A 13,989-nucleotide genomic window follows, 5' to 3' on the forward strand; every position below is an offset into this window, starting at 1 on the left:
AAGAAGCATGAGTCCTAGAGCTAGAAAGTCAGACAACCTTACGGTCAGGATGAATGAGTTGGGTTTTAACTTTGTTTAACCAATTGCAATTCTTTTGCTAATCTAGCAAGCACCACCTTCAAGAAAATTAGTGATCATTTATGAGCAGAAGTGAGAGCAAGATGTCCCCACTGGGAGTGCAGGATGGATAGAATGCAGTATGCATTATGAGTTTGGGAGAATGAGGTGGGTGAGAGCTCAAGTGGACAAGATGCATGCACACACTGAAAAGTGTAGTCTAACTTAGTGAGATGCTGTTAGGGCTGCCCATGACTAAGCAGCATAAAATTGCCAAGAGCTGCCCATAGCTAATGCAGCAGAAAAATATTTGCCGAATGCAGTCTTCAAAAGTAGAACAGAGGCTCTGTAGACTCAAGGTTACTGAACGGAGATGGACTATGCAGCTGCAGTTACTGACACATAAATAGATAAGAACATTTCACACAATTAGTGCTCTTGAACTACTTAGTCAATCCGTGACAATATTAAAAGTAGGTTTTAATTAAAATTTTCCAGATAATCACAGATGTAGATTCTGAAGTAGTTAGAGATTCACCTATCATGAAAAGCATTGAGAAAATATTCAAATTAAAATCTGAGAGCAAACCAATCTCAGATAGTTAAAAACTGCACCCATATCATTACAGGGAGAAGTGGACAGACATTGGAACGTGGCTTGCATTAACACATTGTAAGACACAGAAGTACAAAGATAGGGGTGTCCAGTGACTAAGGCATAAAACCTGTTAGCTAAAGAATTCTAACATTAGGTGTAACCACAAAAAAAAAACTGTTAGAACTGGGATAACAATTCGCAAAAATCAATATTGTTTTGTATTTCCTGTGACGAGATCAATAAGGAATTTGAAAAAAGGTACTGAAGTGATAGGCAAGTATCTAATTAATTAGCAGTTAAAGTGGTGCAGCTAGCAAATATCTATGCAAGAATGTATCTGAATTGTGTCCATTGTGAAAAGCCTCAAGGGAGATAAGTGTCTGGGAAACATCATGAAATTAATTGCTGAATGCAGTAATACTTCCTTGGCACTTCTCCCTGCAACCAAAGCAAGTGCTGCACCTACCCCTGTACCTCCCCCGGCCTCACCGGCCCCAAGAGGACTTCCTTGGACTGCATTCGGCAAATATTTTTCTGCTGCATTAGCTATGGGCAGCTCTTGGCAATTTTATGCTGCTTAGTCAAGGACGATCGACAGTTAAACTGTGTCAAATGAATTGCTGAGGCAAGCTAGCACTGCACACAATGCCTCACCAGTCTTCTAATTACAAGGGGATAACTCAGCATTGCTGACCAGGGGATGGGTCTGGGTGGGATGCTTCACGGGATGGTGTGGACGTGTTGGGCCGAAGGGCCTGTTTCCACACTGTAGGGAACCGACTCTAACCTGATAGTAAACAAAGCACGGTAGCAAGGTGCGTGTGCGTGTGCGTGTGCGTGTGCGTGTGCGTGTGCGTGTGCGTGTGCGTGTGCGTGTGCGTGTGCGTGTGCGTGTGCGTGTGCGTGTGCGTGTGCGTATGTATACATGTGTATATGTGTATGTATGCATGTGTATATGTGTATGTATACATGTGTATATGTGTATGTATACATGTGTATATGTGTATGTATACATGTGTATATGTGTATGTATGCATGTGTATATGTGTATGTATGCATGTGTATATGTGTATGTATGCATGTGTATATGTGTATGTATGTGTGTTCATGTTCGAACTTTAAACCACATACATCAAGACATTCCAAAACGTTGTGAAGCTGGACTGATCATAAAAGATGCAAAAAAAAAGTTACCTGAAACCACCCCGTGAGTCAGACTCTTGCTAGAAACTAAGACCTAACAGATGCCAATGGAGTGGTAGAGTGGCAGGGTGTGCAAGACATCTGAGGATAAGAAAATGGTGCTGACCCTTGCAAACCTTCCTGTGACACTGCTTTTGACATGCTGAAAGGTTTGCCAGATTGGCTGGGTCTATTGATTTGCCATTTGTGATGGCCAGTAAAGGTGCTGACTGCCTCTTTCCTGATCTCTCCTCTTCCACCACCTACCCCCACCCCAACTCCTGTCTCGCAGGCCTGACCAGTCCCCCTCCAGTGACACCCTCATCTGCTTATCCGAACTCATCCTCCCCTCAACAACTTCTCCTTCAATTCCACCCACTGCTACGACAAAGGGGGTGGCGATGGGTACTCTCATGGCCCAAGCTATGTCTGCCTCTTTGTAGGGTACGTGGAACAATCCCTCTTCCAAAGCTACACTGGCCCTATCTCCCACCTCTTCCTCCGTTACATTGATGACTGTTTTGCACCGCCTTGTGTTCCCACGAGGAGCTCAACAGTTCATCCACTTCACCAACACCTTCTACCTCAACCTTAAGTTTACCTGGATCATCTATGACACCTCTCGCTCGTTCCTAGCCCCCTCTGTCTACATCTCTGGCATCCACCTGGGAACCGATATCCATTTTAAGCCTACCGACTCCCACAACTACCTTGAATATTCCTCTTCTCACCCACTTTCCTGTAAAAAGGCCATCCCCTATTCCCAATTCCTTCACCTCCGCCACACCTGCTCTTGCAATGAGGCATTCCACTCCTGAACATTCCAAATGTCCTCTTTTTTCAAGAGCCACAACCTCCCCTGCAGGTGATCAAAAATGCCCTCGACTGGGTCTCCCGAATATCCTTCAGCTCATCCCACACAACCCTTATCCGCAATAATAACCAAAACAGAACCCCCTCGTCCTCACGTACCACCCCACCAGCCTCCAAACCCAAAGTATCATCCTCTGACATTTCTGCCATCAATCTGACCTCACCACCAAGGAAGTTTTTCTCTCCCCACCCTTGTGCGCTTTCCGGAGGGACCAGTCTCTACAAGACTCCCTTGTCTGCTCCACACTCCTCTCCAGCTGCCCGCATCGCCCCCCCACCCCCCAAAATAAAAACCAGGCACTTCTCCCTGCAACCAAAGCAAGTGTTACACCTACCCCTATACCTCCCCCCCTCACCCCCATCCCAGGCCCCAAGACGACTTTCCACGTCAAACAGATGCTCACCTGTGCATTTGTTAGTGTGATATACTGTATCCGCTGTTCCCGTTGTGGCCTCAACACTGGGGAAACCAAGCAGAGGCTTGGGGACTGCTTTGCAGAACACCTATGCTCAATTCACAAACTACACCTCCCAGTCACAAACCATTTGAACTCCGCACCCACGCACCTCCCCCCAACCCCCACCCCCCAGACAATACATCCATCCTGGGCCTCCTGCATTGCCACATTGACGCCACCCAAAAAAAAAACAAAAATGCAGGAACAGCATCTCATATTCCACTTGGGAACCCTGCAGTCCAATGGTATCAATATGGACTTCACAAGCTTTAAAATCTCCCCTCCCCCAACCACATCCCAAAATCAGCCCAGCCAGTCCCCGCCTCCCTAACCACTCTTCCCACCTCAAGCCCCACCCCCACCTGTCTGTCCTCCCTGGACCGACTTCTCCCCTCCCTAACTCTCCACCTACATTAGACTTCACTGGCTCTAACCAAGCCTCTTTGATCTGTCTGTCTCCTCTCCACCTATTTCTCCTTTATCCATCTTCTATCCGCCTCCCTATTTATTTCAGAATCTCCTTCCCCTCCCCCATTTCTGAAGGGTCTCAACCAGAAACGAGAAACTTTCCTGCTCCTCTGATGCTGCTGGCCTGCTGTGCTCATCTAGCTTCACACCGTGTCATCTCAGATTCTCCAGCAATCGGCAGTTCCTACTATCTCTATACCATTTGCCTTCTTCACAACCAGCTATACCTGCATGCTCGCTTTCAGCAACTCACGTACAAGGACACCGAGCTCACATATTGCACTTCCCTTTTCCCAAACTATAGCCATTCAGCTAATAATCTTCCTTCCCAATTTTGCTACCAAAGTGGATAACCTCACATGTATTTACATTTACTTTATTTGCTGTGCAATTGTGAAGCTAACAGTTCAAGGTGTGCTTAGTCAAATTAGTTAACATGGTAACAGTTTTTCAATAAATTATTCAGCATTTCAAACTTTACTGTTGAGATAAAACTCACCTCTTTTTGTCTTCTGGTGCTCCGTGAGGTTCATTACAAGGGTTATAATGAGGTCCAGCACTGCCACAGCCTTTTAAAAAAAAATTGGTTTAAAATCTTTGAAAGACTAGTCCACAACCAAGTATCACTCATTTCCATACACTGAGAAAGAAGGCCACCAATTCAACAGGGACAACACAACCATCCTGGGACAAGCCAACCAAAAGATACACATGGGAATTCCTAGAGACCTGGTACTCAACCCAGAACTCCATGAACAAACATATGGAAACAGACCCCACATACCAACCAACACAAAACAGAACTGGAAATGAGGCCAACTACCACATCAATAACAAGCTGGGCAGGCCAACAATGCTTCAGAGGCACACTGATGTTACCTAGTATGATGACCGAAACGTCTGCAAACCAACCAAATGTTTTGTCGTACTCAGATAGAAAGCACAGAAACAGACACTTTGGTCTAACTCATCCATGCCAAACAGATATCCAAAACAAATCTAGTCCTATTTGCCAGGATTTGGCCCATATCCCTCCAAACCCTTCCTATTCATACACCCATACAGATTCCTTTTAAATGTTGTAATTGTACCAGCCTCCACCACTTCCTCAGGCAGCTCATTCTAATACACACACCACTCTCTGCGTGAAAAAGTCGCCCCATCGGTCCCTTTTAAAATCTTGCCCCTCACCTTAAACGTATACCCACTAGTTATGGACACCTCCATCCAGGGAAAACAACCTTGTCTATTCACCTTATTCATGACACCCCCATGGGTTTTATAAACCTCTACAAAGTCACTGCTCAGCATCCGACACTCTAGGAAAAACAGTCCCAGTCTATTCAACCTCCCCCGAGAGCTCAAACCCTCCAACCTTGGAAACATCCTTATATACCATTTTCTGAATCCTTTCAAGTTTCACAACATCCTTCATACAGCTCAGAGTAGAATTGAATCTAGTATTCCATAGTGGTCTCAGCAAATGTCTTGTACAGCCACAACATGATCTCCCAACTCTTATAGCCAATGCACTGACCAATAAAGGCAAGCATACCAAACGCCTTCTTCACTATCCTGTCCACCTGTGGCTCAACTTTCAAGGAACTATGAATTTGCACTCCAAGATTTCTTTGTTCAGTAGCACTCCTCAGGACCTTACCATTAAGTGCGTATGTCCTGCGCTGATTTGCTTTGTCTAAAATGCAGCACCTCAAGTTTATCTAAATTAAAATCCACCCGCCCATCCTCGGCAAGGTTGATAAGCGTAGGGAATGCTGGATAATTGGAGAAATTGAGGTTTCAGTTCAGAATATTCGCTGCTTGCAGCGCAACTGGAGTGAAGGCAATTAAAGTTGAAGTCCCACTTATTCCCGAAATATGTGATAACATCTCCAAAGCATTTGATTAAACAAAAAATTCTTGGTTTGATCTTGGAAAGGGCTGATTTTTTAACTCTTTGGTGTGGTAGTAGTGCCCCTATCTCTAGCCCAGCAAGTCCAATTTAAGACATACCTGCTCCAGAAGTGTGACAGAACATATCCAAAACAGGTTGAAGAAAAAAAAAGATGCTTTTCCATTCATAAGTGACGTTGTTTAGGAAGTGGAATGGCAGACTGCATTTGTAAAGAAGTAAAATATGCATTAAGTCATTGTGGAAGGCAAAGTGACTCTTTCTTCAACCAGAAGATGACTTGACTGCCTAAATATCCGACAGTGCCGGAGGATAAATCTTGATCCCTTCAGGTAGGGAGGCTGGAAAGAAATTTCTTTCCAACACAAATACTGCTTTTTGAAGCTCCTGATGCAAAATAGCTGAGAGAATTGATGCAATTGAATACCTCAAGATTTTTTTGAGAATTTGAACCATACAAAGAAAGAATGGACTTGGGCTACAACAGGAGACAAAATGTGTTTATCTTGTCTTGACCTGTTAGAATTTTATAGGTTTCCTTTTGATAAGATCACCCCTCATTCTCCTAAACTCCAATACAGTCCTAACCAATTCAGTTCTCTTCCTCCATCAGCACTGTTATTCCAGAAATCAGTCTGGGAAACCTCAGTTGTGCTCCCACCATAACCAGAACAACCACCCTCAAATAAAAAGAGACCAAAAATCGCACAGAATATTTCAGGTGTGGTTTCATCAAGGCCCTGTACTCTTGCAGCAAGACTTCACTACCTAATGCAACGACATGCTTGCTTTCAGCAACAGTGTAGAAACCTGGGTGTCCTTCTATCTCAATCTACCCTCATTCAGATAATGATTTGCCTTCCTGTTTTTGCTGCAAAAGTATGTAATCCCACATTTATCCACATTATATTTCAGCCACCACACATTTCCACTCACTCAATTTGTTTAGATAACACTGAAGTGCATCTGCATTTTCTTCACACAGTTCACTCTTGTGCTGTCTGCAAAGTTGGAGATCAAACATTTGTCATACACAGGAAATGTCAGCACAGGCTCGGAGGGCTGAAGGGCTTGTTCTTATGCTGTATTGTTCATTTTTCTGGGTCCTATTTAGTTCCTGGATCTAAAATCTTAATATATATTATGGACTTGTTTGTCTTTTGATAAAAGGAAATCTCCTATGCTTACTTGGTCTAGTCTAGGTGACACCAAACCCTCAGAACTATTCTGTTCAAGGGCAACTAGGGATGGGCACACACTGGTCCAAGTTCGGTCTGGAACCAGAGATTAACTCAATGTTAAATAGGATAGTCTTTGACATCAAGGCAGCATTTGACTGAGTGTAGCACAAATAAGCCTCAGTAAACAAAGAAACCTACAACACAGAAACAGGCCCTTCGGCTCTCCAAGCCTGCGCCAATTAAGATCCTCTGTCCAACCTGTCATATATTTTCTAACGGTCTGTGTCCATTTGCTCCCTGCCTATCCATGTACCTGTCCAAATATATCTTAAAAGACGCTAACGTGTCTGCATCTACCACCTCCGCTGCCAACGTGTTCCAGGCACCCACCACCCTGTGTGAAGAACTTTCCACCTCTCACTTTGAACTCATGACCTCTAGTCATTGAGTCCCCCACTCTGGGAAAAAGCTTTTTGCTATCCACCCTATCTCTCCCCCTCATGATTTTGTAGACCTCAAATCAGGTCCCCCCTCAATCTCTGTCTTTCCAATGAAAATAATCCTAATCTATTCAACCTCTCTTCATAGCTAGCACCCTCCATACCAGGCAACATCCTGGTGAACCTCCTCTGCACCCTCTCCAAAGCATCCACATCCTTTTGGTAATGTGGCCATCAGAACCGTACACAGTACTCTAAACGTGGCCGAACCAAAGTCCTATACAACTGCAACATGACCTGCCAACTCTTGTACTCAATACCCCGCCCAATGAAGGAAAGCATACCATATGCCTTCTTGACCACCCTATTGACTTGCGTTGTCACCTTCAGGAAACAATGGACCTGAATACCCAGATCTCTCTGTTTATCAATTTTCCCTAGGGCTTTTCCATTCACTGTATAGTTCGCCCTTGAATTTGATCTTCCAAAATGCATCACCTCACATTTGCCCGGATTGAACTCCATCTGCCATTTATCTGCCCAACTCTCCAGTCTATCTATATTCTGCTGTAATCTCTGACAGTTCCCTTCACTATCAGCTACTTCACCAATCTTAGTGTCATCAACAAACTTGCTGATCAGGCCACCGACAACTTCCTCCAGATCATTTACATATATCACAAACAACAGTGGTCCCAGCACAGATCCCTGTGGAACACCACTGGTCACAGGTCTCCAGTTTGAGAAACTCCCTTCTACTACTACCCTCTGTCTCCTGTTGCCCAGCCAGGTTTTCATCCATCTGGCTAGCACACCCTGGACCCCATGTGACTTCACTTTCTCCATCAGCCTGCCATGGGGAACCTTATCAAACGCCTTACTGAAGTCCACGTATATGACATCTACAGCCTTTCCCTCAATCAACTTTGTCACGTCCTCAAAGAATTCTATTAAGTTGGTAAGACATGACCTTCCCTGTACAAAAACCATGTTGCCTATCACTGATAAGCCCATTTTCTTCCAAATGGGAATAGATCCTATCCCTCAGTATCGTCTCCAGTAGCTTCCCTGCCACTGATGTCAGGCTCACATGTCTATAGTTACCTGGATTATTCTTGCTGCCCATTTTAAACAGGGGACAACATTAGCAAGTCTCCAGTCCTCCGGGACCTCACCCATGTCTAAGGACACTGCAAAGATATCCGTTAGGGCCCTGGCTATTTTCTCTCTCGCTTCCCTCACCAATCTGGGATAGATCCCATCCGGACCTGGGGACTTGTCCACCTTAATGTCTTTTAGGATACCTAACACTTCCTCCTTCCTTATGTCAACTTGACCTAGACTAAGCAAACATCTATCCCTGACCCCAACATCCGTCATGTCCCTCTCCTTGGTGAATAACAATGCAAAATACTCGTTAAGAATGTCATCCACTTTCTCTGAATCAGCGCATAAACTTAGTTTATTCCACTTGAGGATTGACGGTAGGTGGGGACTCTTCAGTGTTTGGAGCTATACCTGGATCAAAGGATGATTGATTTCCAACAACTCAATAATCATCTAAGCACTAAGTCATTTGAAGGAGTTTCTCAGTTTAGTGTCCTAGGCCCAGATGTGTGCAACGGCTTTATCCATACATCTCCGCCAATATAAATCAGATGTGGAGATGTTTGCTGAAGATTGCAGAGTGTTCATTCAGTACCATTCACTACACCTGGACAGAATTCAAGCTGCTGATGAAGGGTCACTCACAATGTTAACTGTTTTCTCTGTACAGATGTTGCCAAATCAGTTGTCTTGCTCCAGCACACCATTGATATGCACACATAAATGCACACCATTATGGCCACAACAGGTTGGAAATAGTTTGTTCCTTTAGTTCTTAAAGCATGTCCATCATCCACAAGTGATGATTCAGGAGCATCATGGAATATTCCTTTCCTGCCTGGAGGAGTTCAGTTCAAAAAAAAAGTGAAAGAAACCCAACATCATCTAGGACAAAATAGCCCAATTATCACACCATCCAACATATTAAACTTTCACTTTCTCCACTACCAACTCACAATGACAGAGTATACCGCATCTAAAACAGACTGCAACAATGCACCAAGCCTCCTCCAATTCCACGCTTCAAATCTACAAACCTTACCAAGTATAAAGATCAAGGGCAGTAGATGCATAGCAACACAAGTTTCATTCCAAGTCAGGATGATGTGTGACTTTGATGTGTGACTTGGAACTGTTGCTGTTCCCTCAATGTTTTGGATTAAGATCCTAGAACTCCCTTCCCAACAGGGTTTTGGACGCGTCCAAACTACATGGACCATAGCTGGTCAAGATGCCATACTCTGATATTTAAGGATTGAGATAAATTCTCAAAAATCACGAATGAATAAAAGAAAGTAGCTCAGCGCAAACAGAGATGATGGGAGTGCGCGCGCAAGACAGAGAGAGAGAGCAGCTGTTGGTGGAACATCTGGCATACCTAAAAATGAGGTGTCAACCTGGGTGAAGCTACAACATAGAACTATCTGCATACCAAACAAGAGAAGTTGCATGCAGACAGTTTAAGCTATCCAAAACTAATGAGTCACTATAAGCTCTGCAGTCCTGCCACAGCTTGTCATGAGTGATGGTGGACACTTAACACAACGAAGTGTTCCACAAAAATCTCCACTTCAATTATGTGGAAATCCAGGGCCAGGCTGAAGTATTTAGATCCATTTTCAGCCATAAGTGAAGATTTAATGTTCCAACTCCTTCTCCTCAAGCAGTCCACCCTTTCTCCACCTAGCAGTCTTCATCCAGTTTGATTCACTTCACCTGGCAAGAAGTGACCAAGAGTCAACAAAACATTCAAAACAACAGGACTGAGGACTTGTGCTCCAGAACCAGCCATGTCCTAGTCAAGCTGTTCTAGTGCAGATGCAGCACTGGCATCTACCCAGCAATATGAAACATTTATACAGACATACCCAGTCAACAAAAAGCAGGACGATTCCAACCTGGCAAAATTTATATCTTATCAGGATATTCTTGATCAAACTGATGGAATCCATTTGACCGGAACCTCATCCAACAACGTTCACGCCCATCACCATCGAGAGAGGACAGCAGTGTGTACTACTCACAAGATTTACTGCAAGAACCTCAAGACTCTTTCAATGTGACATTCCAATCTTAAACTCTGCCACCTAGAAGGACATGGAGAGCTTGATTAGGCTTGATTCCTTATATGCATGTGTTATTATCTGAAGATAAATCCCAGAAAGCATAAGAGTCCAAACTCTACGGAGAACAAAGAAAGCCCCTATGAAAGGCAGGACTGGCCTCTCAAAGTGACAGACAACCTAGGAAACGCATCAGGAGATAATAAGAAGTGACAGCAGTAAGATGACCATGACTTTTAAACAAAAATCAAGTTGGCCACACACTATCTTGGCAATTCAAGGCCTATCATACACTGTATGTGGGTTGGCAAGTCAGAGCTCAGGGTGCCACCTTGGACAGAGTTATTGTCTAGCAAGAGTTAATAAACAGTTACTTTTAGTAGCCAACACACAAGAACGAAGAAAATTGAGTTCAAATGAACAGAACACAGCAAAAGACAAGTGCCCAATTAACCAGAAATTGCGAGCTAATATCTCAGAGTGGACTGATTGATACCACCACCCCTATTAAACATCTCTTTTCTGCTTATTGTAATAAGCTTAAAATCCGAAATATTTTCTGAAGGCACTTCAGCGGTTCTGTAATTCAGATTCTTTTAGGTCAATTCTCCCAACCTAGTCTATAATTGTAAGAACCAAGTCAATTACTATTAAAGTTAAATTTAAACACTCGAGATGTTACAAGAGCTGCATCCATTTCATTTCTGGCCGCCAAAATTTGAAATCATGGAAAGGCAACATTACTTATCAATACTAAATAACTGCTGCAGTGAAATTTATGAATTTCATGGATTGCTATCAAGTTCAGTGAGATGCCTAACTGAAATGGAACTTTAATTAATTATTGTGGAAGCTAAGAAGGAGTTATCCAATTCAGAAGATTAGAATTTGATTTTTTTTTTCTTCTGAGCTGTACATTTTACAAATTATTTCCAAATGATTTGAGTCTAACAGATTTTCCCATGTTCCTTTAAATATCAACATGACAAGTAACCATCCATACCTTTAGATATGTCACCATATGTGTGCACATGAAATCCATGTTTTCCAGGAGTCAATCCAGTAATTTCTCCGCTTATACAAGTCGAGTGTCCACCTTCCTGCAAGATAAATATAAGTCAGTCATTAGCCCGGAGGCAAGTCCTAGACTGGAGGCCTCAAATTTTGAAGCCCGGTGTGGTCTGGAGGCGAGGTGCTGCAACACACCGGAGTGAAAGATTTGTAAATAGAGTACCTTTCTCCACGCGCACCCCCCCCCCCCACCTTTATTCTTACAGACTTTATTATTCTTTCAATTTTGTGCCAAATACTTAAGTATCCATACCAAGTTACCTTGTACCTCAGATGGCACCATAAGCAGCGACATTGCAAACTCTGCACTGCACTCATTTGAGTGCAAGTGACAACATAGCTAATTCATTCATTCATTCCAGCTCCAAAACTAACAAGTATTAAAAAAGGCACATGTTGCAACATTAAGTTAATAACTGGAAACATATGGCAAGTGTAAACAACATTTATACAGGAACACTGGTAGGGACATAAAGCAGACAACATTTCAAACATTGCTGAAAAAGGTAAGTACAAGTTTTGAGGGAGGACACACTTGAAACAGACGCCCAGGTAGGACAGCCTATTTTCAAATCCAAGCCACACATCCTTAGATGTTTTCTGTGATGGAGATTCCTTGACAGAGGCATTCTATCACAAATCCAACAGTGAACAAGATCTTTATAGAAACCATAAAACCCCAAAAGAACTGTGGATGCTGTAAATCAGAAATCGCTGGAAAAGCTCAACAAGTCAGGCAGCATCTATGGAAAGAAATCAGCGAATGTTTCAGATCCAGTGTACTTTCTCAGAACTGATGGTAGCTTAGAAAAATGCCAGTTTATATACAGAGCCCGAATGGAGCAGTAGAGGTAAAAGGAGTAAACGACAGGTCGGGATAGAGCCCAAAGATAAGAAGAGCAGTTGGACAGGCAAAGGAGTGGATAGTAATCTGTCTGAGGGCGGATAGCTATTAATGGAGACTGGCCAGGTACGGCCAGACATGTGAGGTTTCCCAGCAATTTCTGTTTTCATTTCAAGACACCAAGCCCCCTTTTGAATATTAAAAGTTCAATGACTTAAGTCCAGCAGCAAAGCCAGTCAATTTCACTCCCAATCCTTTGACTATCTTTTAACAATCCTAACTTCATCTTAACCTATTAATACCCTAATTTTCTCTTGATCCTGACTCCACCTGAACATCCAACTATCTGCCAACCCACTCGCAATCATCTCACTTAACCACCACCTCCCACCCTACACATCTGCCAAGTTAGCTGCTGTATCCAATTACCACTTGCCCTACCAGTCATCCTAACCTCTTGGTATCCTGATGAAGCTGCCACTCATCCCACACACATTCGCTAACACATTTAAATAGCTATTTAAATCTCCCAAACCTTTGCATTGAATAAACATCTACCGAAATATGGCAATAACAGCGAATGGCATAACTTGAGAGATCTTGCGCTATCAAGAAGGACTCTAATATCAGATAGGCTCCATAGCTCTATGCCCACATATGAATGCAGTAGGGGAAAAAAGATGAATCGGAACAACGAAATATGAGATTGCCACTCCTGCAGAATTCAGAAGATAGACGTACACTCAAAAACAGACACGTACGCCAAAGAGACTTCAAAAAGATACGCCACTGTAGAAGTAAACTCCAGATGTATAATTACACACGGAAACTCACACTAAAGACATACACTATGCAGAACCACACATCAGTCCAAGTAAGCAAGCACAAACATGCAATACATTTTCACTGTCAAGCTAAACTCTCGCAAACTCACCTCACACGGCAGACGTTCATGCACACTCACTCTTGTCAAAGCGAAATAGTCAGTCACACACAAAATACTCAATAAACCAATATACTCACTCCCCCTGTCATTTTTTCTTTTTCACAGGCACCCTATTCACAAACATCCCGTCGCCGCCACCTCAATGTACACCACGACGTTTAAACGGCTTCTATCAGCTGCCGAACAGCGGCTGGAGGAGAGAGACTTATTTCGGACCTGGAGCATGATATGGATCTGGTACTTCCACATTCAGTAACTGCCAAGTTCCCCAACGTCACCCGAAAGCAGCAACTCGTGCAATTCTCAGCTGGTTGCTCACAGTAGTTTTCAGAACGGTTAACACCACGGAGGTGAAGGGGAGGGAAGGCGGGATAACAAAGTATGAAACTGGATGAACACAGAGGCCAAGCAGCATCTTAGGAGCACAAAAGCTGACGTTTCGGGCCTAGACCCTTCAGAGAGGGTATGGGTGGCGGAAATTAATGATATTTTAATAAAAAAAACAACACATGGATTTATTAATAAGCAATTGCCATTTGTTCCGCCATCAACAGGCGCTTCGTCCAAAAGCTTAGCACGTGCCTCCCGATCAAACCGTCATCTGGCCCCGCGAAAGGTGAAGATATAACTGGTTCAGGCATGAAATAAATATCACTCACCGCTGTTTTGAAACAAATTGTGCCATTAGCGGAACCGGGACCCTTCAAGACACAAACGGCCTTCCTCACCTCCATAACGTCCCAATTTCAACTCCCGGTACAACGGTCGGACACGCAACCAACAAACTGC

General features: G+C 43.5%; 1 protein-coding gene across 1 annotated transcript in view; it reads right to left on the reverse strand.

Moving 5' to 3' along the window:
- The window catches only part of LOC125457112 (superoxide dismutase [Cu-Zn]-like), a 45,463-nt gene extending 31,474 nt beyond the window's left edge, over window positions 1-13,989 (reverse strand). The window contains exons 1-3 of the mRNA XM_048540845.2: window positions 13,860-13,989; window positions 11,343-11,439; window positions 4,136-4,205 (exon numbers count right to left, since the gene is read on the reverse strand). Of these exons, the coding sequence (XP_048396802.1) occupies window positions 4,136-4,205; window positions 11,343-11,439; window positions 13,860-13,934 (242 nt within the window). The 5' untranslated portion in view covers window positions 13,935-13,989. The remainder of the gene's footprint in view (window positions 1-4,135; window positions 4,206-11,342; window positions 11,440-13,859) is intronic.

The sequence above is a fragment of the Stegostoma tigrinum genome, chromosome 12 (assembly GCF_030684315.1).
Source record: "Stegostoma tigrinum isolate sSteTig4 chromosome 12, sSteTig4.hap1, whole genome shotgun sequence".
Taxonomy (NCBI): Eukaryota; Metazoa; Chordata; class Chondrichthyes; order Orectolobiformes; family Stegostomatidae; genus Stegostoma; species Stegostoma tigrinum.